The sequence below is a fragment of the Mustelus asterias genome, chromosome 5, assembly GCF_964213995.1.
Source record: "Mustelus asterias chromosome 5, sMusAst1.hap1.1, whole genome shotgun sequence".
NCBI lineage: Eukaryota > Metazoa > Chordata > Chondrichthyes > Carcharhiniformes > Triakidae > Mustelus > Mustelus asterias.
This window is the reverse complement of record NC_135805.1, coordinates 137686386-137709901: the sequence shown is the minus strand read 5'-3', so window position 1 is coordinate 137709901 and position 23516 is coordinate 137686386. Positions and strand designations below refer to the sequence as shown.

At 40.5% G+C, this 23516-nt stretch overlaps 1 protein-coding gene across 4 annotated transcripts in view; it reads right to left on the bottom strand.

The window, feature by feature from the left end:
* The window catches only part of LOC144493810 (katanin p60 ATPase-containing subunit A1-like), a 29405-nt gene that overhangs the window by 4990 nt on the left and 899 nt on the right, over positions 1 to 23516 (bottom strand). The window contains exons 2-11 of one of the 4 annotated variants that reach the window (XM_078213340.1): positions 20417 to 20467; positions 16549 to 16721; positions 14915 to 15072; positions 11545 to 11734; positions 10392 to 10510; positions 10030 to 10135; positions 7500 to 7658; positions 4165 to 4291; positions 1009 to 1143; positions 365 to 491 (exon numbers count right to left, since the gene is read on the bottom strand). In XM_078213340.1, the coding sequence (XP_078069466.1) occupies positions 365 to 491; positions 1009 to 1143; positions 4165 to 4291; positions 7500 to 7658; positions 10030 to 10135; positions 10392 to 10510; positions 11545 to 11734; positions 14915 to 15072; positions 16549 to 16721; positions 20417 to 20429 (1307 nt within the window). In that variant the 5' untranslated portion in view covers positions 20430 to 20467. Of the gene's footprint in view, positions 1 to 364; positions 492 to 1008; positions 1144 to 4164; positions 4292 to 7499; positions 7659 to 10029; positions 10136 to 10391; positions 10511 to 11544; positions 11735 to 14914; positions 15073 to 16548; positions 16722 to 20416; positions 20468 to 21195; positions 21302 to 23364; positions 23465 to 23516 lie in introns of those variants that run through there. The other 3 variants (XM_078213343.1, XM_078213342.1, XM_078213341.1) reach the window with 3 other exon arrangements.

Below are 23516 nucleotides of genomic sequence, written 5' to 3'. Positions count from 1 at the left end.
GAGTGTGGAAGGGATAGTATGAGCATCAGTGCAGAATAAGTAGATGGGGGGGGGGTATAAGTATAAGAAAAAAGCTTGCATTTCACATCTCAAGCTATCCCAATGCTGCTCAAAACTGGCAGAGTATTTGTCGTTCTGCAAGTGAAAGGGAGTCCAATTTGCACATCCCAAGATTCCACAAACAGCAAGTGAAATGTGAGCAGTTGGTCTTTTTTGCATATTCATTGCAACATTTACCATCACACAGAACTTGCCCGAGGTAATAAATGTCTTTGGTTTTCATGTAATTTTTAAGGCATCAATTTCTTTTTTGGTTAAGAAAGCATCAAGAGATAAGAATCCAGTACTTGGCACTGAAACAAACCTGCAAACATTGGTAATGTCTGCTCCGGAATACCCATTCATTTGTTCAGCTATTTTTTTGACATCCACATCATCTGCCACCTCCAATTCTCGGAGGTTTATCCGCAGCAGCTCCTCTCTGCCTGTTGCTGAAATAAAAATTGAATTTGTATTCAACTTATTTTGGTATATATTGCCAGACAAGTGCTATTACATACAAATGGTGACACCTAATGGAGTCTTTATTCAATCCTAGCGCCAACAGTGTCAAAGTACTGAATTTACACTGTAAAAATGTCAAGATTTTCCCGCTGCTCCTTTTCACATTTGCTTTGCATCGATTATAGATAATGTAAACAGCATTAATCAGGGTTCACTCTGTAGTCTTAAATAAAACCGGAATAAGATTTATGTGATAGTATTCGATGACAAATGTATCAAGGAATCTGTAATTCCTTAGAATCAAAAATATTTTATGTTAAATTATGATTCCTTCCCTCTACAAATTTTGAATGCAATATCCATAAAGCTGAATGATAATCTAGTCACAACTTCTTCCAACAAAGATTAGAATGGCCAAGCTTATATTGCACATACAGGCTTCAATTTTTATGTCTCATATCAACTGGTTGCATTAACACTTCAGCATAATTAAACTATCAATACCTGAAGGTAAAGGAATGTAAATTCGTTTTTCTAGACGCCTCCTTAGAGCTTCATCAATATCCCATGGGAAATTTGTAGCTGCTAGAACCATTACCATCTTGGAAGGATCGTCACTTTCTGATGCACCTCCAACACCTAATACAGGGAAATAAACAAGCAATTTATTTCATATAACCGGTAAATGACATCAAATTAAAACTTCCACACCGTTTCAAGTTCAATTTGGTTTATGCTGCAGAGAACCAATAAAGAAAATGGGAGAAAGAACAGAAGCAAAATGAGAAAGAGTTATAACTAAAAAGAGAAACAAAGTAAATAAAGCTAAATAAAATAAGTGACAGCCATTTGCTGGTTCATCCCTCACAAGCAATGCTCTGACCAATCAGGGTCAAACTGCCTGGTTTAAATTTCAAACACTGCTTAATATTTAACTGTTAGTTATTTGGTGCATTTTCCATGGCAATGTCTCTACTACAGTAAGAAGTCTCACAACACCAGGTTAAAGTCCAACAGGTTTATTTGGTAGCAAATACCATAAGCTTTCGGAGCACAGCTCCTTCGTCAGATGGAGTGGATATCTGTTCTCCAACAGTGCACAGACACAGAAATCAAGTTACAGAATACTAATTAGAATGCAAATCTCTACAGCCAGCCAGGTCTTAAAAGTACAGACAATGTAGGTGGAGGGAGCATTCAACACAGGTTAAAGAGATGTGTATTGTCTCCAGACAGAACAGCTCGTGAGATTCTGCAAGATCAGGGGGAAAGCTGTGGGGGTTACTGATAATGTGACATAAATCCAACATCCCGGTTTAGGCCGTCCTCATGTGTGCAGAACTTGGCTATCAGTTTCTGCTCAGCGACTCTGCGCTGTCGTGTGTCGTGAAGGCCGCCTTGGAGAACGCTTACCTGAAGATCCAAGGCTGAATGCCCGTGACTGCTGAAGTGCTCCCCCACAGGAAGAGAACAGTCTTGCCTGGTGATTGTCGAGCGGTGTTCATTCATCCGTTGTCGTAGCGTCTGCATGGTTTCCCCAATGTACCATGCCTCGGGACATGGTACATTGGGGAAACCATGCAGATGCTACGACAACGGATGAATGAACACCGCTCGACAATCACCAGGCAAGACTGTTCTCTTCCTGTGGGGGAGCACTTCAGCAGTCACGGGCATTCAGCCTTGGATCTTCAGGTAAGCGTTCTCCAAGGCGGCCTTCACGACACACGACAGCGCAGAGTCGCTGAGCAGAAACTGATAGCCAAGTTCTGCACACATGAGGATGGCCTAAACCGGGATGTTGGATTTATGTCACATTATCAGTAACCCCCACAGCTTTCCCCCTGATCTTGCAGAATCTCACGAGCTGTTCTGTCTGGAGACAATACACATCTCTTTAACCTGTGTTGAATGCTCCCTCCACCCACATTGTCTGTACATTTAAGACCTGGCTGGCTGTAGAGATTTGCATTCTAATCAGTATTCTGTAATTTGATTTGTGTGTCTGTTTGCACTGTTTGAGAACAGATATCCACTCCATCTGACGAAGGAGCTGTGCTCCGAAAGCTTATGGTATTTGCTACCAAATAAACCTGTTGGACTTTAACCTGGTGTTGTGAGACTTCTTACTGTGCTTACCCCAGTCCAACGCCGGCATCTCCACATAATGTCTCTACTAATCAGAGTCTATTTGCCAATCATAGAATCCTACAGTGCAGAAGGAGGCCATTCGGCCCATAAATCTGCACTGACCACAATCCCACCCAGGCCCTATCCCCATAACCCCATGCATTTACCCTGGCTAGTTCCCTTGACACTAAGAGGCAAGTTTAGCATGGCCAATCACCTAACCCGCACATCTTTGGACTGTGGGAGGAAACCGGAGAACCCGTAGAAAGCCCACACAGACACGGGGAGAATGTGCAAACTCCCTACAGACAGTGACCTAAGCCAGGAATCGAACCCGGGTCCCTGACGCTGTGAGGCAGCACTGCTAACTGCTGTGCCACCGTTCTGCCCTTAAATCAATCAGCACATTCTTTTCATACAGTACAAATTGCTGTTTTCCCCTTATATTAGTACTCCTGTGAAGCATCCTGAGTGCAAGATGAAAGGCTTTGACATGTCTCTGTCTTTCAGTAATGGTCCCCTGCCAGTTCTGCCACATCCAGCATGATGCCACCAACAAATACTTCTTCCCCTCCCTTTTCGGCCAACGGAAGAGACTGATCCTACTGTGACACCCTGGTCCACTCCTCATTGCCAACACCCCCTCTTCTTCCCATGCAACAGCGACATCCACCTTTTTACCTCATCAATGTTCAAGCGTCTCAAATACTCTTTCCAGTGAAATAGCGATTAACTTGTACTTTTACTCATACTCAAATGTAGTCCTCTCCATTCTGGAGACACCAAAGATAGATTAGGTTATTGCTTTGCAGAAAACCTCCACTCAGTCCACAAGTGTAATCCTGAGCTTCTGCTCGCTTGTCATTTTAATTCTCTGCCCCACATTCACTGCAAACACTCTGTTCTCAGCCTCCTACAATGTTCCAATTCAGCTCAGCATAAGTAAGAAACAGCACCTCAGCTTGTGATTAGGCCTTTGATAGTGATCTGGAGGCAACAATGAATTTAAATAATTTCAGATCATAACTTCTGACCCCATTTTTCAGATAACTGTCTATTTTTCTATTCCCACTTACGCTGCCTCTGGACCTAAATGTTTACTTGTCTAAATACCAACTGTTTTTACCATGTACTCTCATCCCTTTTGTATTTCAATCTCTCCTGTCTTCCACCCTAGACTTTCCCTCTCCCATTCCCTGCCTCTGCACTTGCTTAAAACTGATAGCATCTCCACCTTTTTGCACCGATGAAAGGTCAATTGACCTGAAACATTAACCGTGTGTCGACCTGCTGAGAATTTCCAGCATTTTCTGTTTTTAGTTAGGGCAACAGTTTCTGTGCCACAATTGGCCTCAGTTCACCTGGACCGGGGCTAACAAACGAAAAAAAGATATGAACTAATTCAAAGTCTCCTTTGGAAAGTGTTGATAATGTGGATGCTGAACAAAGGCTGGTTATGATATTTTCCATGGTTAAATAACCAGCTAACATTTGTGCAAGGTCCCATCACCAATAGAAGAATGCACTTACCATCCATCTGAACAAGTAGCTCTGCCTTCACTCGTCTGCTAGCTTCATGCTCCTCAGCTGTCCCCCTACGACTGCAAATGGAGTCAATTTCGTCAATGAAAATGGTTGTTGGGGCATAAAATCTGGCCTCGAAAACAAGAAACAGGAATGCACCGTCAGGTTACACCTTAGCATCACTTCCAGTAATTTCACTCCACATCTTTTCAGATTACTTCATTCAGCAATGAAAAACCTTCATAGTCATTTTAAGAGAGCAATGAACAATGGTTTGAATAGGGAAAGCCCAGATAATTTGTCAGAGGTAACACCGACCCACTTTATCATAATTCAGAATACCTTATAATCATAGAGGTTTACAGCATGGAAACGGGCCCTTTGGCCCAACTTGTCCCTTTTCTTTTAACCACTAAGCTAGTCCCAATTGTCCGCGTTTGGCCCATATCCCCCTATACCCATCTTACCCATGTAAATGCTTTTTAAAAGACAAAATTGTACCCACCTCTACTACCTCTGACAGCTTGTTCCAGACACTTGCCACCCTGTGTGAAAACGTTGCCCCTCTGGACCCATTTGTTTCCCCTCTCACCGTAAGCCTATGCCCTCTAGTTTTAGACTCCCCTACCTTTGGGAAAAGATATTGATTATCTAACTGATCTATGCCCCTCATTATTTTATAGACCTCTATAAGATCACCCTTAAGTCTCCTATGCTCCAGGGAAAAAAGTCCCAGTCTATCCAGCCTCTCCTTATAACTCAAAACCATCAAATCCCGGTAGCATCCCAGTAAATCTTTTCTGCATTCTTTCTAGTTTAATAATATCCTTTCTATAATAGGGTGACCAGAATTGTACACAGTATTCCAAGTGTGGCCTAACCAATGTCTTGCACAGCTTCAACAAGACGTCCCAACTCCTGTATTCTGACCAATGAAACCAAGCATGCCCAATGCCTTCTTCACCACTCTGTCCATCTGTGACTCCATTTTCAAGGAGCTGTGTGAACCTGTTCCCCTAGATCTCTTTGTTCTATAACTCTCCCCAACACCCTACCATTAACAGAATAAGTCCTGCCCTGGTTCGATCTACCAAAATGCATCATCTCTAAATTAAACTCCATCTGCCATTCGTCAGCCCACTGGTCCAATTGATCGAGATCCTGTTGCAATCCTAGATAACCTTCTTCACTGTCCACTATGCCACCAATCTTGGTGTCACCTGCAAACTTACTAACCACGCCTCCTAAATTCTCATCCAAATCATTAATCTAAATAACAAATAACAGTGGACTCAGCACCAATCCCTGAGACACACCGCTGGTCACAGGCTTCCAATTTGAAAAACAACCCTCTGACTTCTGTCGTCAAAACAATTTTGTATCCATTTGACTACCTCACCCTGGATCCTGTGAGCTTAACCTTATGCAACAACCTACCATGCAGTACCTTGTCAAAGGCCTTGCTAAAATCCATGTTGACAACATCAACTGCACTGCCCTCATCTACTTTCTTGGTTACCTCTTCAAAAAGCGCAATCAAATTTGAGAGACATGATTTTCCACTCACAAAGCCATGCTGACTGTCCCTAATCAGTCCTTGCGTCTCTAAATGCCTGCAGATCCTGTCTTTCAGAATACCTTCCAACAACTTACCTACTACAGATGTTAGGCGCTCAGGCCTGTAGCTCCCAGGTTTTTCCCTGCAGCTTCTAAACAAAGGCACAACATTTGCCACCCTCCAATCTTCAGGCACCTCACCTGTGGCTGCCGGTGATTCAAATATCTCTGCGAGGGGACCCGCAATTTCCTCCCTAGCCTCCCACAACGTCCCGGGGTACACTTCTTCAGGTCTTGGGGATTAAGACTTCCAGCACCTCCTTCTCTGTAATATGTACACTTCACAAGACATCACTAATCATTTCCCCAAGTTCCCGAACACCCATGCCTTTCTCAACAGTAAATACTGATGAGAAATATTCATTTAGGATCTCACCCATTTCTTGTGGATCTGCACATAGATGACCTTGTTGATCCTTAAGAGGCCCTACTCTCTCTCTTGTTACTCTTTTGCCCGTTATATATTTGTAGAAGCTCTTTGGATTCTCCTTTGCCTTATCTGCCAAAGCAATCTCGTGTCCCCTTTTTGCCCTCCTGATTTCTCTCTTAATTCTACTCCTACACCCTCTATACTCTTCAAGAGATCCACTTGATCCCAGCTGCCTATGCAGGTCATGTGCCACCTTCTTGACCAGGGCCTCCATATCCTGAGTCATCCAGGGTTTCCTACTTCTACCAACCTTATCCCTTCACTCTAAAGTTAAAGTCCTCTACTATTAGCCCCTATTTTTCTTGGAGCTATCTGTAATCTGCACATTTGCTCTACAATTTCCTGCTGACTATTTGGGGGCCTATAGTACAATCCTATCAAAGTGATTTCCCCTTTCTTATTTCTCAGTTCTGCCCATATAGACTTAGTGGGCAAACCCTCAGAAATATCCCCTCTCAGTACTGCCGTAATGTTTTCCCTAATCAAAAACGCAACTCCCCTCTTGTTCCATCTTTCCTATATCATCTTTGCCACTTCAACATTTGTTTGTGTTGTGTTTCGGGGCAGTGCATCCTGCTGCATTTTGTGCTTATTGGGGTATTGATAGTAAGGCACTAGCTAATGTAACTGGGGTTTATCTACCCTAGAAACTGATGAAGCTGTTGAAAGGTGGTCATACCACACATTAGCACATTTCCTTAGAGGGAAGGCGGTTCTAGTTATTGAAGTTCTTCTTCAACAGCCTTGTACATCTTGAGTCAGTCTCTGCTGAGACCGAAGTATTGGTATCCCACAAAAGTCCTAGTGTAAGGAAGGGCACATTTGCAAGAGCCAGGACCTAGGGTTTGCTGTGTGTTGCAATTCATTGGGAACAAGAAACTTTTCGTTGGACGTTGGGAGGAAAATGTACAGCCATGCCACAGAACAACGTGAGTCAACCGAGAGTGCAGGAAATGTATTTGTCAGTGGGACAGAATAACAAATATTTACTCTTCAATAATGGTTCCATGTTTACTGAGGGTGTCAGGTGCCAGGACAGGAGCTTTCCCACTTATGCAAAGTGATGAAGGATTAGGTCCTTTGGGTGACAGCTCTTTTTCGGCTCTTGCCTGTTAAGACAGTATTTTACTTCATCAGCTACTCTAAAGTTTTGTGCAGGAGTTAGCAAGGAGGAGGCATTATTTTGAGATTTAGGGCCTGCTTCTTGAGCTACTTTCCCAAGCTGCAAACTGAAAATTAACCCGCCATTGATCAATATCACGTGTCACACACAAATACCTGTACAAATACCTACCATTTCAAACAGAAGACGGACAAGTTTCTCAGATTCTCCTCTATACTTGGAAGTAAGTGTTGATGAAGAAATATTGAAAAATGTTGTTCCGCATTCAGTTGCTACAGCTTTAGCCAGCATTGTTTTTCCAGTTCCTGGGGGGCCAACCATCAGTACTCCCTGTAAACAAGTGTATATATTCTCAAACTCTAATCCATGACGATAGTGTCTAATAACCTAGAAGAGCATTACTCTCTCCTCTACCTGTTCAAAGTCCAACTTATTTTGCTATGTGATGCAGTTAAATGGCACAAAGAGTGCCAACAGTTGCAAAAAAAACAATTTTAGCAAAGGAATCCCAAATTCAAGTGCAGAAGGGGAGCTGATAAGAGTCCAGAAGGGAGCCAATATAGTCCCGAGCAGACAAAAGTGGCCAGGTCTCTACTCTGGCCCGGCAAAATTTATTATCCCTATCTCAAATTTAGATTCAAACAGCAAAACCTGTTAAAGGTTTTCATCACAGAGATGGAACAAGTTACATCTGTCTCGACTGCAACCACAAAACTAGGAAAAAACAAAGTCAACATGATGTAGGAATTCTGGGATCGGAAAAGTAGTCACATCCAAAAGTTGAATACTGCTCCAACATATTGAGGGTTGTTCTCACACCTCTCTCGCACGTCTGGACAAGGCACAAAAAAGCAGCCTGATTATTTGATAAGCAAGCCATTTGAATACCTCCAGCCTTTAATTGTCCTCCCTCTTCATTGCATTCTTTTTAAAAAATAATTTTCTCATTGTCCTTCGGAATCTTTCTTGCTTGTTCTCTACTAAGCTTAAATATCCTGTCCTACACATCCTTCTTCTTTGCGTCATTTGATTTAAGTCCAAATTCATGGAACTATGTGGCCAATATTGTGCTTGCCAATCAAACTAAATACATAATATCAAAGTGACAATTATGCTGTTCTATTTTGAGCCTCAGATGAGGACCAAGGCGACCAGTATCATCAACAGCAAGAGGAGCAACTTCTGGAGCGTAAGTGGCACCCATGCTGATCACAGCTCCAAAATGGAGATCAGACATTTAAATTGCCAGCTGTAAAAGTAACCCAGCAACATAAATATTGTTAATAGTCCTGTGCTTAACATCTCCCTCTCGAAAATTTAGGTGCTTCCCCAAGTTAAAATTCATCCAAAAGTAACTCTAGTCTCAAATTTGCAAATCTTACTCTGCTGAACAAACACAGTACCTAATACACAATGTGCAGAATAAGGATGGTTTCATTTTCATTCATAGTTGTGACTACAAGTAACCTAGTTGATCACATATACCCCATACATGAAGAGCTCAAAGAAAACTTTTCAACTACAAAAACACTCAAGATTGGTTTATTTGGCAAGATAGAACAATTAGTAGTAGAATAAAAATGTCTGTTTAACTATATATAATTCTAATTTTACCTAGAAACTTCTAGACCATTTAATTCTTACTGGAGCCTTCTATATTTGATAGCATTCTGGGGGAAGTAGATGGAAAGGAATGTTATATGAAGTACAATTTGAATCAATAAGGGGAGGCAGTGGTGTGATGGTATTGTCACTGGAGCAACAATCCAGAGACCCAGAGTAACGCCCTGGGAACCTGGTTTCGAATCCCACCATGGCAGAAGGTGAAATCTGAATTCAATAAAAACCTGGAATTAAAAATCTAACGATGATCGCGAAACCGTTGTCGATAGTCGTAAAAACCCATCTGGTTCACTAATGTGCTTCAGGGAAGGAAATCTGCCGACCTTACCTGGTCTGGCCTACATGTGACTCCAGAGCCACAGCAATGTGGTTGACTCTTAACTGTCCTCTGAAATAGCCTAGCAAGCCTTTCAATTCACGGACAATTAGAGATGGGCAACAAATGCTGCTGCAGTGATGTCCACATCCCATGAATGAATAAAAAAATACATTTGCACATGAAACACAAACATAGTGGTTGGTTTTTGATTTGCAGATGTGGAAAAAGTAAAGTTTAATTTGTGATTAACAATTATTCACTCAAAGAAATAAGTCATGTAAAATTGTTAAGAATGCCATTGGCATTGTAATGCCTTGAGGAATTTTATTACAAGCTGTACTAGTTTATGTTAATTCTGTGTAATTTATCAGTGTCGCCACATACGGAGGGTGCAGTTTTGGCCAGTCAACTTTCATAAGCATATTGGGAGCTTACAAAAGGATAATAGGATTAAGTATGGGACCGAGTTTTAAGCTTAAAAAGTAAAAGTTAAAAGTAGAGTGTTTGGATAGTAATGTTAAGATTGACTTTTTATAGAGGTTTTACTTTATTATTCACTGTGGTTATATTGCTGTGCAAGGTGAGCAAGTAAACCGGTAATAATAATTCCTGGCAGTACAAGATGCATTAAACCTGCCGAATGGCCTTGTAAACTTTTGCTATTCCATAATTTAAGTAGTGATGTTTGTCAATGGGGTAAGAGTATTACCCAGAGACATCTGGATAACCTTTAACAGGACATGTTGAATATGATCTTACTTTCCAAGGTCGTCTGATTCCTTTAAAGAAATCTGGCATCCACATGGGAAGAACTACTGCTTCTTCCAGTAATTTCTTTGCTGTTGCCAAGTCTGCTATATCATCCCTAAACACAAAATAGGTTGAGTTACTTGCTGACACAGTATTTCACAATTGTTACTCTTGTTTACCTTTAGGACTAGAAAACAAAATTGGTCTTTGGTAACATTGCACAAAAAACAATTAAACAAGTATAACTTTCATCTTTGACCTAGCTATTAAAAAAGGTCTCAGTTCATTATTTCAAATCAGAAGTGGTATATGAACAGTTTCAGTAGTTATATCAGATTTAAAAAGAATCAGACAGTAATGATTTTACTTACCATCGAACATTTGGATTTTGTGATATTATGTCTCGCTCCAAAGCTTCTACTAAATCGCGATCATTTCCAGAACCATCAAATTTTTTTGGCTCACTTTCAGAGGCATCAATTGGTCTTATCTAGAGTAATTTAGATGAACATATTTGATTACTTCATAATCTCAGAGAGATTCTCTGACTTTTACCATCTCACTGAAAAAATTATTTGGCAAAAATCTAGAGCTCAACATAAATTATTGGGAATATATTTCTATCCAAGTTTTCATAAAACAAAAGCAATTCCTATTAGAAATGTACATGGAGTAGGGCTGAATTGAGGGAACGGAATAAGCTTTCCCATCTTTAAGATATCTGTAATAATATTTAGCAATAAAATGCATGTAAGAATATATTGTAGTTTGTGAATTATCAAATGAAGTGCAAGAAGAGGTGTGAAACACAAAATAAACCATAAAGACCTGCAATAACCAACACAAACCTTAAACTGCCAAAAGTGTCAGCTTAACATACTTGCTGCAATCTGGCCTTAGTCAGAACATTATAGATTCAAGCCCTACTAGAGGGACTTGAGCACAACTGATCCCATGAAGCTTCATGAAGTACAAGACGAACTTCTCCTTGCCAAAATCCCACCCCCCCCTCCCTGCCCCCTCAACAAAAGCAGATTGACTGATCATTCATCTAACAGCTGTTTGTCTGATCTTGCTGGGTGTATGTTGGTTGCTATTTTTACTTGCATAACAGTGATAGCACTTCAGCTGAATTTCAAATTCTATTCTTACTTTAGAAAACCTCACCAAATACCGCATGTGTTATGTATATAGAAAATATGCATCAGGGCTTGTATGGTTAGTGAAAAATAATGTACAGTAATATCACAACAAAGTCATCTTTGTCGATCATGTACCTAGTACCATTTGATTTTCCATAAATCATCAATTCCCCTGTAGGTTTACTAGACAAACTCTAGTAGGAAAGTCGAGAATGCTAATGACAATCAGGGTTGCAGCTTATTATTCTGACAGCAAACACTTCTGTGGCAGAAATCTTAACTCATTTAGAAATACCTAAAGGAGTAAAGACTCTTAGTCACAGCAATTTATTTTTTGTATTTAATCCTTAAGAATTACTTATTTGAATGGAATAAAACCTACCTTGTCTTCCTTTCCTTTGTTTTGATTTTCTTTCTTTTCCTTTCCTTTGTTCGCTCTGGCTCTGTCACTGTTTCCTGCTCGGGGCACAGGACGGCTAGAACCTCTAACTGGAGCTCCGATACGGTCTTTCTGAGGAGCTCTGAGGTCATTACAAGGAGTTGACTGTCGTTTTCTCGGATGTGGTGATGGTCTACATTCAGGGAAATACAAATCAATCTGTTTAGACTAAGCTAGATAATGATCTCTACAAATGTTCAGCTGCATTTCATTGTATTTTTTTGCACAGTTATAGACAAAGATAAATGGTTTAGATCCAATTGCCATTACAGAGATATGGTTACAAGGTGACCAAGTCTGGAAAAGAAAGTACGGCAGAATGGGAAAGGATCCTGATAATGAAGGAAGACAGGATGACATAAGGACAAAAGAAAGGCCATGGTTCAGTATAGATGGGAAATTAGAAAAAGCATGTTTGTAGGCCCCCTAATAATGGTTGTACAATTGGTCGGTACATTCAACAAGAAATTATTGGAGTTTGGACCAAAGGCAACGTAATAATATTTTGGGGGTTTTCATACAGACTGGCTCAATCAAACTGGCAAACATGGTTTGGAAGAGTGTTTTTGAGAGTTTCCTGGAGGCTTAAAGGGCTAAATGACCTTCTCCTTACTCCTAATACCTTGTGGAACCAAATAGGGATAAAGCTATTTTAAATCTTGTATGTGCAATGGGGAAGGGTTAATTAGTAATGTCATAGTAAAGGATTCACTGGGAAGTATTGATAATAAAATTGAATTCAGAAACTCCAATCACAAACAAGAACCTTAAACAGATCCAATGACATAGGAGTTGGGGACAACTGGCTAATGTTGATTGGGTTGATAGACTAATAGGTATGACAGTAAATAAACAATGGGAAACATTTAAAGAAACAATTCAAAGTGCTCAAAGAAAATTAATTCCATTGAAAAACAGAAGTTCAGCGAACAAGATCAATCCGTGGCTTACTAAGGACGTTAGGATGGCATCAAAATAAAGGAAAAAGTTTAAAAGTTTGCAAGAATAAATGTAATTCTGAGGATTAGGTGTGTTTTAAAAACCAGCAAAAGTCGCCAAAAAGTTAACAAAATTTTAAAAATAGAGTGTGAGAATAAACTAGCCAGTAATATAAACAGATTGTAAAAGCTTTTACAAACATCTATAAAGGTAAAGGATAGTTTTCTGAGAAGCTAAGACAGGAGAAGTTATCATGCGAGATGATTTGATTTATCACATGTATGAGTATACAGTGAAAAGTATTGTTTCTTGTGCGCTGTACAAAGCATACTGTACATAGAGAAGGAAAGGAGAGAGTGTAGAATGTAGTGTTACAGTCATAGCTAGGGTGTAGAGAAAGATCAACTTAATGCGGATATAGCAGACACAGTGAAAAAAATATTTTATGTCTGCCTTCATGGTCTACCCATAATGGGTAACCTAAGAGCTAATAAAAGGGAAGAAATCAGAATAATTAGCAAAAAAATCGGCAGAAAAAAGAGAGAAACTCAAAAGGACTGAAGGTATAGCAAGCAATTAAGAAAGCAAATGGCATGTTGGCCTTTACTTCAAAGGGATTGGAGTGCAAGAATAGAAAAGTCTTGCTACAATTGTACAGGGCTTTCACGAGACCACACCTGGAATGTTGTGCGCAATTTTGGTCTTCATATTTAAGGAAGGATATATTGCATTGGAGACAGAACAGCAAAAGTTCATTAGACCGGACCCTAGGATGAGAGAGTTATCCTATGATGAGAGGCTGAATAAATTGTATCGGTATTCTCAGGAATTTAGAAAAGGTAATCTCGTTAAAAATTCAAGATTATGAAGGGGCTTGACAAGGGAAGATACAAAAAAATTGCCCCTGGTTGGGTAACCTAGATCAATGGGGCACAGTTTCAGGGTGAGGGTCTGGGATGAGAAATCTCTTCAGTCAAAGGGTTGCAAATCTTTGGAATTTTCTACCCCAGAGGGCTGTGGGTCTGCCATCATTGAATACATTTAAGGATGAGATAGACAGATTTTTCTTTCTGGGAATCAAGGGATATAAAAAATGAGTGAAGTCCAAAGTCAGCCATGCTCATACTGAATGGTGGAGCAAGCTCAGTCAGCCAAACAGTCTTCTCCTGCTATTTCTTATGCATATCCTTCAGCAATAAAAGTTAGCCACTTGCTGTTTTGAAGAATGTTCAAATTAACATATTTCAAACATACAAAACAAAACTTTGAATTCAAGGCTGCTATTCTTGTCCACTCAGTGCAAGTACTTTCATCTCCCCTCAAAACATGTAAAAACACAACCATATACGAATTCTTCCAAGAACGAATGACCAATTTTAAAGGGGTTCTTATGACGTGGATATCTAATGCCCTCTCTTTGATACAGGGTATCAAAAGTCCTGTTTAAGGCATCCCTGTAGGATAAACTACTCAATTCTCCACTCAGAGGTTGAAAACTCTGTGCAAATGCGGATTCCACATCATACCTTTGACAGAACCAATCAGTGATAATTATAAATGGTGCATACCAGTGGAATTTGTGGTGAAGTTTTCTGTCTGGTTGCCATGGAAAATGGGTCACCGTGGTATATACAAGTGTTTTGTAAATGACAGGAGACAGGTGAAGACTACAACTTCCATAATCTATGTTTTGCTCAATACAAATTTGTAGTTATAAACACAGGAGTGATGATTGTCTATCCAACTCAAGATTAAAGCTCTGGGTATAAAATACACACTGCAAACTGCCGGCTCCAAGTGGAGAGGATCTCCAAGAAGATCGCGCATATCGACACAGACATCAAGTTTCTACAAAACATTCCAACCATTATTTTGTAAATTGAGTTTGCGTCTTTATATGCCCTGTTTGTGAACTGAAATCCCACTCACTTGACGAAGGAGCAGCGAGTGCTCCGAAAGCTAGTGGCTTTTGCTACCAAATAAACCTGTTGGACTTTAACTTGGTGTTGTTAGACTTCTTCCCGTATAAAATACAACACAAGCCCCCAGGGTTCTAAGGAAAGGGGCAAGCATATGTGGGACAAGGTTCTAAGCAGCATTCCTAACATATAATTGCAAATTTTATAGGTATGTTTACATTTGCTCTAGAATTGTCATTTTTATTTGATATAGTACAAATCTTATTTCTCTATATTTAACAATTTTGTTAGTATTGTTCATTGTGACTATCAGGATGGAAGAACTAGATAGATTTTGGCCCTTTCGACATGCCTAATCACAATCTCTAACAACACTTTGCAGCCAACATAATGTAAAATGCAAAGATTCTTCAATGCAAGGTTGTAGAACACAGTACACATAGGACATTACGTACTTGCGTTCTACAGGCACAGGCAATGACCAGACTTCTAAGTCACGTGCTGGTCCTTCATGTCGTACTGCTTGTAGGGGAGAACTGTCATGTTTAAAGCCATCCAGTGTTGCCATAATCTCTTTGACATGCCGACATTCTTCAGTTATCTCTTGCCACACCTGTTGAGATACATAGCAAATAGAAGGTACTGATTCAGTTAAGGAGTTTGGATTTATGTTAAACGTATATATCAGGGGCTGCCTGTTATCCTGGTCAACATTCCACGCTCAACCACAAAAAACTGACTTACATGGTCATTTATCTCATTTGCTGATTGTGGAGCACTGCTGTTTTATTGAAGATTAACTGTACTTTGAAAAGTAATTGATTGGAGGTTAAACATTTTGAAGTATTTTCAGAATTGTAATATAACACTGGACAAAGTAAATTCTTTCTTTTTTACTAAACTTATAAAAAATGGCAGTACAGAAATCGAGAATTTGGCATCAGTGGAACCACAGCACTAAGCAACAGACATTCTTTTCTTCAGCAACATTAACTTCTAAAATCCAAAGAAAAAATTGTAACATTATAAAGACATTTTTCAAGATAATCCTGATAACAAACTTAAAGATCTTTAGTTATCTTTAATGTTTGGGTACCTTTATTCATATTTTGTTCAGAGGCATTCTCAGTCCAAAGCCTGGGGATGGGCGAGGTTGATATCCTTCCTACGGCAGCAGGAATGGCACCAACACGCCACCACTGAAAACCACTTCCTCATCACAGATCCCACAGCCAACCCACCTAGCTACGGCAACATTGAACATTCCTCAACAGTTTCCGCACTGGTCAAGGCCTTTCCAATCACTGAAGACTGCCTCCTAACAAAATTCAACGGAGGGCTGAGAGAGCTCGTCATCACTGCATACATTAAAAAAAAAATCTTATTTTTATCAGCTAAAGGGAGTTACTGATGAAAATTTATGATTGCACGTAGTGTGAAATACATAACTTATCAGTAGGACTGAAAGTGTTGACCATTCTACAAAGGGCTACAGGTTTTTCAAACGATTTGATGATCTGCAGAAATATTTTTCTTAGGCATAGCTTAATACTTTAACAACTGTTTAGTTTGTGGGGTTAGATGAATAATATGGATGGATGGGGCAGGAAAAAGGGTGGAGGAGAGAGAGAGGGGCAGAGTGTGCAGGGAAGAAACAGCAGGGGTGAGAAAGAGTGCATGAGAGAGAGAATAGTGTAGTTCCCCCAAACAAATTAAGTTTTGAAAGTTGATCAGGTAATGATTACCTCATTTAAAAATAAAAACATTGTTATATGATTAATAGCACTTGCTGATTCCCAAAAATTGGATTTTCTGGGAGTAGCCCCACCCCCTCCAGCCAGTTTCAACTCAACAAAAGATGGCTGGAAGGGCAGCTCAGAATCTGCAAGTCAAACATTTTTTTTCCCCTGGAGATGTGTAGCACCTGTCATAAAATTGATTTCACGATGTTCCTGTCAAATACCACAGCTTCCAACTGAGATATAGCAAATATGAGCACAGAACCTGAAATGTTTTCATGTGGCATAGGTCACAGGCATCATCAATCTCATTGTACAAAAGACAAGACTGAAAAGAGTGAGGCACTTACCTGATTCCATTTCTGCTTGTATGAAGGATCTCTAACAGAAGACAAGTACTTCTGAATTTGTTCAATTACTCCTTGGTAGTACACTAATGCAGAATCATAATTTCCCAATAAGGCATATTCTCGGCCCAACTTCACATTCTCACTGATCTCCAGAAGACTCATTCTCATGCATTCTAGAAGAACAAACATGGTGTTTAAAACTTCAGGAAATACAACTAATTTTTACAGGAATACAGAGTACATTTAGAATAGTTTACGAAACATAGCTTCACTAGACTTTAACTACAACAAGTGGCTCTCCTATTGTGTCAGACAGAAAACGTTACTCTTTTTTTAAGCACCTAATCTGGATTAATACACCAGTATAGCAGCGAGTGTAACATTATTGTTCTTCGTAAGCGAAGTTACACCAAGGTTCTATTCAGCTAAGAGGATGGTAATGAGCTCACTGCAAGAATAGAGAACTTCAGTGACCTGGCTTACATTCCTCCCTCAATTATTAACACCAAAAAAGAGATTAATTGGTAATTTACCACTTTCTATTTGTGGGCCTAACAAAAGATCATTGGTCCTCGAAACTAAATTACTGAAGTGAAATATTGCAAAGTTTTGATGCAGAAAGGCACTGTACTCATGCATTTTATTTTAGTTTCTGTTTCCTGAGTTTACCATTCTCCTTCTCGGTTTTATTCTTTTTCTCGATTGTTACATTTTTCATTGTACATTTTCTATCTGCGTACAAAATAGCTTTGAAGAGTCATATGGACTTGAAACATTAACTCTGTTTCTCTCTCCACAGATCGTAGATGCTGCCAGATCTGAGTTTGTCCAATATTTTGTTTTTATCTTACATTTCCAGCATCCACAGTATTTTGTTTTTATTATATTGCATTATGTTAGACTTTTCTTCCCTCTATCACCTCTCCCACGTTTCCGATTGTAGCTATGGGATTGTCTCACATGCTATTTTCTGGTTATACGCAAGTTGTCATAAATATAAGGTAGTCCATAATAAACAATGTGTAACAGGAGAAACCTCTTTACTCAGCATGTAGTTAGGTGTAATTCACTGTCGCGAGGAGTAATCAAGGCAAATAGCATAGATGCCTTTAAGGGAAAACTAAATAAACACAAGAGGGAGAAACAGAAAGGTATGCCAATTGGGTCAGATGAAGTGGGGCAGAAGGAAGTTAATGTGATCATAAACGCTCGCATTGACTGTTTGGACTAAATGGTCTGCCCCTGTCCCTTTGATTCTATATAAATTTCTATGTCATTGCCATGATAAGGATCAAGGTACACAGAATAATGACAGCCAAGAAGTAATAAGGTTGGAAGTAGGTATCTTGCATGAGTAGGGTCAGGCTGGAACATGCACGAGAAAGAGAAATGTAAATCATAGAAATGAAATCATAGAAATCATAGAAACCCTACAGTGCAGAAGGAGGCCATTCAGCCCATCGAGTCTGCACCGACCACAATCTCACCCAGGCCCTACCCCCACATATTTACCCGCTAATCCCTCTAACCTACGCATCCCAGGACTCTAAGGGGCAATTTTTAACCTGGCCGATCAACCTAACCTGTAGTGACAGGGTTGAGGGTAGGAAGATCTATGGGATTTGGCCGTGAGTTGTGCAGTCTGCAGAGGCTGAGAGAGAACTTGAGCGAGAGCGTGCAATTACCTGCTGCTTCTAAATAGCATACTAAGAAATGTTTTTAGTTCACCATAAACTTTCCCAATTCTCATTTGAAATGCACCCATAAAATTCTGCCTAAAGACCTAAACTCCATCGTGAAACCACGGTTGTTAGCTGTTCCTAAGGTTCATGAGTTTCTGCCAAGGTCTTCATGTGACTGAACAGGCCGATTCTTGACAAGATAGTATGATCCGGATTGCAGGATTTCCTTCCTTTTCTTTCCTTCTCTGCTGCTACTCTGCCTCATCATTAAGATGTTGGGATTCAAAAGCGTGATGCAACCTGCTGGGCAAATTGTCACCATTTTGAATGACGTAGCAAGCTTCCCCCAGCCATCAATGTAAATACTGCTGCACTTCACTGTCTTTGAAACATTTTTTTTGTCCTGCCTTATTAGCCAATTGAGAGCTGAGAAAACAGATCCTGGCAGGAGAGATGCTTTTCAGCCACCTAACAGTTTCCACTCCACTTGATTTTACAATTCTGTAAGGAACCTCCGTCCCAACACAGGTATCCAATGACATCCATGAATCTGTTGCTCACGCATAGATTCTTGGTTAGGGATTTGCAGGTTCACACTCCCTACTCGTCAATTCTATTTTGTCACAGGACTTTGTGAACGAACTCCAGCAGACGCCTGCAAGCCTGACTTTGTATGATGCGGAAATGTTGGGCATCATTATTGTCCACAAGATCGCAACAGGTTGGTGGTCAGATTTCAGTAATGTGTTGAATTACAATGATTGGGACTAGCTTTCCACCGGAGCCTTCCTTCAGCTTTGCAGTTGCTGACATGCACAATTTTCTGTCACCTATTCTATTGTTTTGGACAGCATTTTCCTCCAGACCTTGCCACCATGGATAGCCCTACTAGGAGCAAGAAACTCCTGATGGTGTCACTCAAAGGAGTTGGAATACACAAACCTCTCCATTATGTCAAGGTGACAATCCATGGAGGGTCTGAGGCTATAAGTCAGCAAACAAAGCATTGCTGTACATAGCCATGAAAATAAAATCCAGCTATCAATGAGTACAAGTATTGTGAACTGCGAGGAGGATAGTGATAAACTTAAAAGAGGACACAGACTGGTTCGTGAAATAGACAGATACATTAAAGATAAAAACAAATACAGAAAAGCGTGAAGTAGGAAGAACAAACTAAGGCAATACAAAATAAAAGATGCATTTCTAAAGGAGTGTAGAAGCTAAAGGACATGGTACAGAGATGGGCTGAATGGTTACAGCAATTAGATCTGTCGAACTGCAATTTGTGTCATTTCAGTACAGAAGGAGGCCATTCAGCCCACAGTGTCCTTGCCAGCTCCAAGAGAGAGCTTAAATAACCCCACTCCCCTGCCACTTCCCCATCAAGTTCACATTGGATGCATTTAATCCATATCCTTAAATTTCCGTTTTGAACATTTCAGTTGACACAACTTCTTCAGAGAGAGAATTTCTGATTTCCACTAACGTAATGTCCACAAATGAAGACATAACCCAGCACCAACATTAAGAGATAGTGTCCTTTTGCTCTGGGTTCCCTTACCTGAAAAAATAATTTCCCCGTATCTATCCTTTAGATATGAATTTAATCACCCTTCAATTAAACTCAAGAAAATGCAAGTCTAGTTTATGTAACTGCCATCCAGGTCTGTCTTGAACTCCCTCTCTCAATCCCTCCATCGCAATCATTAATGGCCACACTTGACCAATCTTTAAGTGAACCCTCTTAATACATGGACTGCAACAGTTCAAGAAAGGCAAATCAAGATGGGCAATAAATGCCAGCTACACCCACACAATCCATGAATTACTATCTATGTTGCACTGTCTAGCCTTTTTTGGTTATGTCTCAATGAGCTTTAAAAACACTTAAAACATTATAAATACCAAGTTGTTACAGAAATAAAGCAGATATCCCCATAATAATGCTTGTGCATTGCACAATGTAATACTCTCCTATTTATTGGACAGCATATTCCCTGACTCACCTTGAGTAACACTAGGTACATATCAAAATAAGTAAATCAGCATGACAGGCATCACACTTTATCACTAATCCATATAGTCTTGAAAGAATGATGGGAAAAACTAGTTACAAAGTCAAGATTGACGTAAACTGTAAAGTTTCCTGATCAAATAATCAGGTGATCTGACGTCACACTTACTACTTTGCTGCATTAAAGGACCACAGATCCACCTCAGCAGAATCCATTGTCCTGTAAAACAGCACATCATCTACTTCCATAGCAAATCTACTAGCAATATTATGAAGAAAGAACTTGCATTTATATAGTGCTCCACATGTCCTCAATACTCTTTACCAGGGCACTTTACCAAACTACTTTTAACTATGTAAAAGCCAATTTGCACACTTCAAAGCCCCACAAATGACATGATAGTTCAAAATAAATACGGATTTCTTAAAAACATTGACTAAAACATTCCTCACATGGTACACTTTTATAATGATATATAATTTTATAATTTACATGGTGGGGGATTCATGATTACTAATCCATTGGATAATAGATCCTTCAACCAAAGGTATTTGAGAACTAAAGAACAAAGAACAAAGAACAATACAGCACAGGAACAGGCCCTTCGGCCCTCCAAGCCCGCGCCGCTCCCCGGTCCAGGATTGAATCCTGAATCCAGGATCCCCACCCAATTTTCCAGCCTATCTACATCCTAATATCCTATCCACCGAGCTGTCCCTCACAGCTACGATGCTTTATTCATCACAACCTATTAACTCACCCCCACCCCCCCATTCCAGACCATGTGATCTCCAGGGAGAGGCGAAAACCCAGAGTGAAAACCCCAGGGCCAATATGGGGAAAAAAAATCTGGGAAATTCCTCTCCGACCCCGAGGCGATCAAAACGAGTCCAGGAGATCACACTGGCCCTGATCAGAAAATGCTTCCCAACCCTATTCATTTTTACTTCTGCTTTACGAACACCATCTGAATTCCCTGCCCCCGAGACAGGTTCCCAACTATCCGCAGTCTCGCTCTGTACTGGCACCAGCAAGATGATCATAGAATGAAGCCTTGAAACGAGAAACAAAGAACAATTAGCCCGCGCCGCTCCCTGGTCCAAACTAGACCACTCTTTTGTATCCCTCCATTCCCACTCCGTTCATATAGCTGTCTAGATAAGTCTTAAACGTTCCCAGTGTGTCCGCCTCCACCACCTTGCCCGGCAACACATTCCAGGCCCCCACGACCCTCTGTGTAAAATATGTCCTTCTGATATCTGTGTTAAACCTCCCCCCCTTCACCTTAAACCTATGACCCCTCGTGAACGTCACCACCGACCCGGGGAAAAGCTTCCCACCGTTCACCCTATCTATGTCTTTCATAATTTTATACACCTCTATTAAGTCTCCCCTCATCCTCCGTCTTTCCAAGGAGAACAACCCCAGTTTCCCCAATCTCTCCTCATAACCAAGCCCCTCCATACCAGGCAACATCCTGGTAAACCTCCTCTGTACTCTCTCCAAAGCCTCCACGTCCTTCTGGTAGTGTGGCGACCAGAACTGGACGCAGTACTCCAAATGCGGCCGAACCAACGTTCTATACATCTGCAACATCAGACCCCAACTTTTATACTCTATGCCCCGTCCTATAAAGGCAAGCATGCCATATGCCTTCTTCACCACCTTCACCACCATTGAGTTATGCTATATTTCATTATATAGTCACTGAATAAGCCATAATCTCACCGAATGGCAGATCATGCTCAAGGAGCCAAATGGCCTAATGTTCCTATACGCAAATTATGCTGTTCTATGCAAATGTCCTACAGTTGATTTCCTCATATGTAAATTTCTTCCTTCACATCATTTTCAACCATCAAAACATCAGAACTTCAACAGGAATATGTTGAATAATTTATGTACTTTTCTAATTTTATAAAGACACCTCCAACTCCATTGTAAGTGTATTCATTTACCTTTACCCTATCCTTCCTTGGTTTGTTCCATTTCTGAACCAGGACATCACACTGATTCAGACCAGGACATTTGGCACACACTTTCTTTACCCAGACCCTATTCTTACCATCTTAAAACTCCTTCGCACCTCAGCCCCAGTTTTGGTGTTCTGTCAGTCTATGCCAGTTACACACTTCTATTCACGCCGTTAAAACTGTTTTAAACTTTCTTACCATCTCTTTGCTCTCAATGCACCTCACTGCCTGAAAACACAAACCGCCAAATCTCCACAAACAAAGATACACGTATGCATACATGCATGTATTTAAAGTGGAGTTGGATAAATATTTGATGTATTGTCATATATATTGGGGGATACAGTGAAAAGCATTGTTTCTTGTGCGCTATACAGTCAAAACATACCATTCATAGAGTACATGGGGAGAAGGAAAGGATAAGGTGTCGGATAGAATGTGGCAGTTACAAATAGGGTGAAGAGAAAGATCAACTTAATATATGATAGGACCATTCAAGTCTGACGGCAGCAGGGAAGAAGCTGTTCTTGAGCCTGCTGGTACGTGTTTTCAGACTCTTGTATCCTTTTCCCGACAGAAGGTGGAAGAAAGTATGTCCAGGGTGCATGGGGTCCTTAATTATGCTGGCTGCTTTGTCGAGACAGTTGAAAGTGTAGATGGAATCAATGGATAGGAGGCTGGTTTGTGAGATAAACGGCAGTCTGGGTGACCGGTGTTGATGTGTGCCATAACTAACCTTTCGAAGCACCTTGACAGGTCAAGGAATAAAAGGCAAAGGGGAAATGGCCAAGAAAAGGAGTTGAGTTTTCTCATTTGCTTCAATCCTACCTATATACCTTTTCTCCTAGAATCATAGTGCAGAAGAGGCCCTTCGGCCCATTGAGTCCACACCGACACATTAGAAACACCTGAACTCCCACTTAAACCCATATAGAATCATGTAGGTTGTGATTCGCAAACACTTATCTGCACCAACCATGCTTTCCAACAACAGCCACTGCTGCACAAATAACTGACCGCTTCATAACACTTCCTCTACCACACACAGTCAATGCCTTGTTCATCTCTCATTTCTGTAATACTTTTTTTTCTGCTTCCTCCCCACTATTCGATGTTCCCTTTCTTACCGAGGCAGCCACACACCTTTGTCATCCTGTTTCCTTTATTGCTCTGTTGGACTTTCTGATGAAAGGTCAGGAAGATTCAGTTCTGACGAGGGTCATTCAGACTCCAAACGTTATCTCTGTTCTCTCTCCACAGATGCTATCAGACCTGCTGGGATTTTCCAGCGTTTT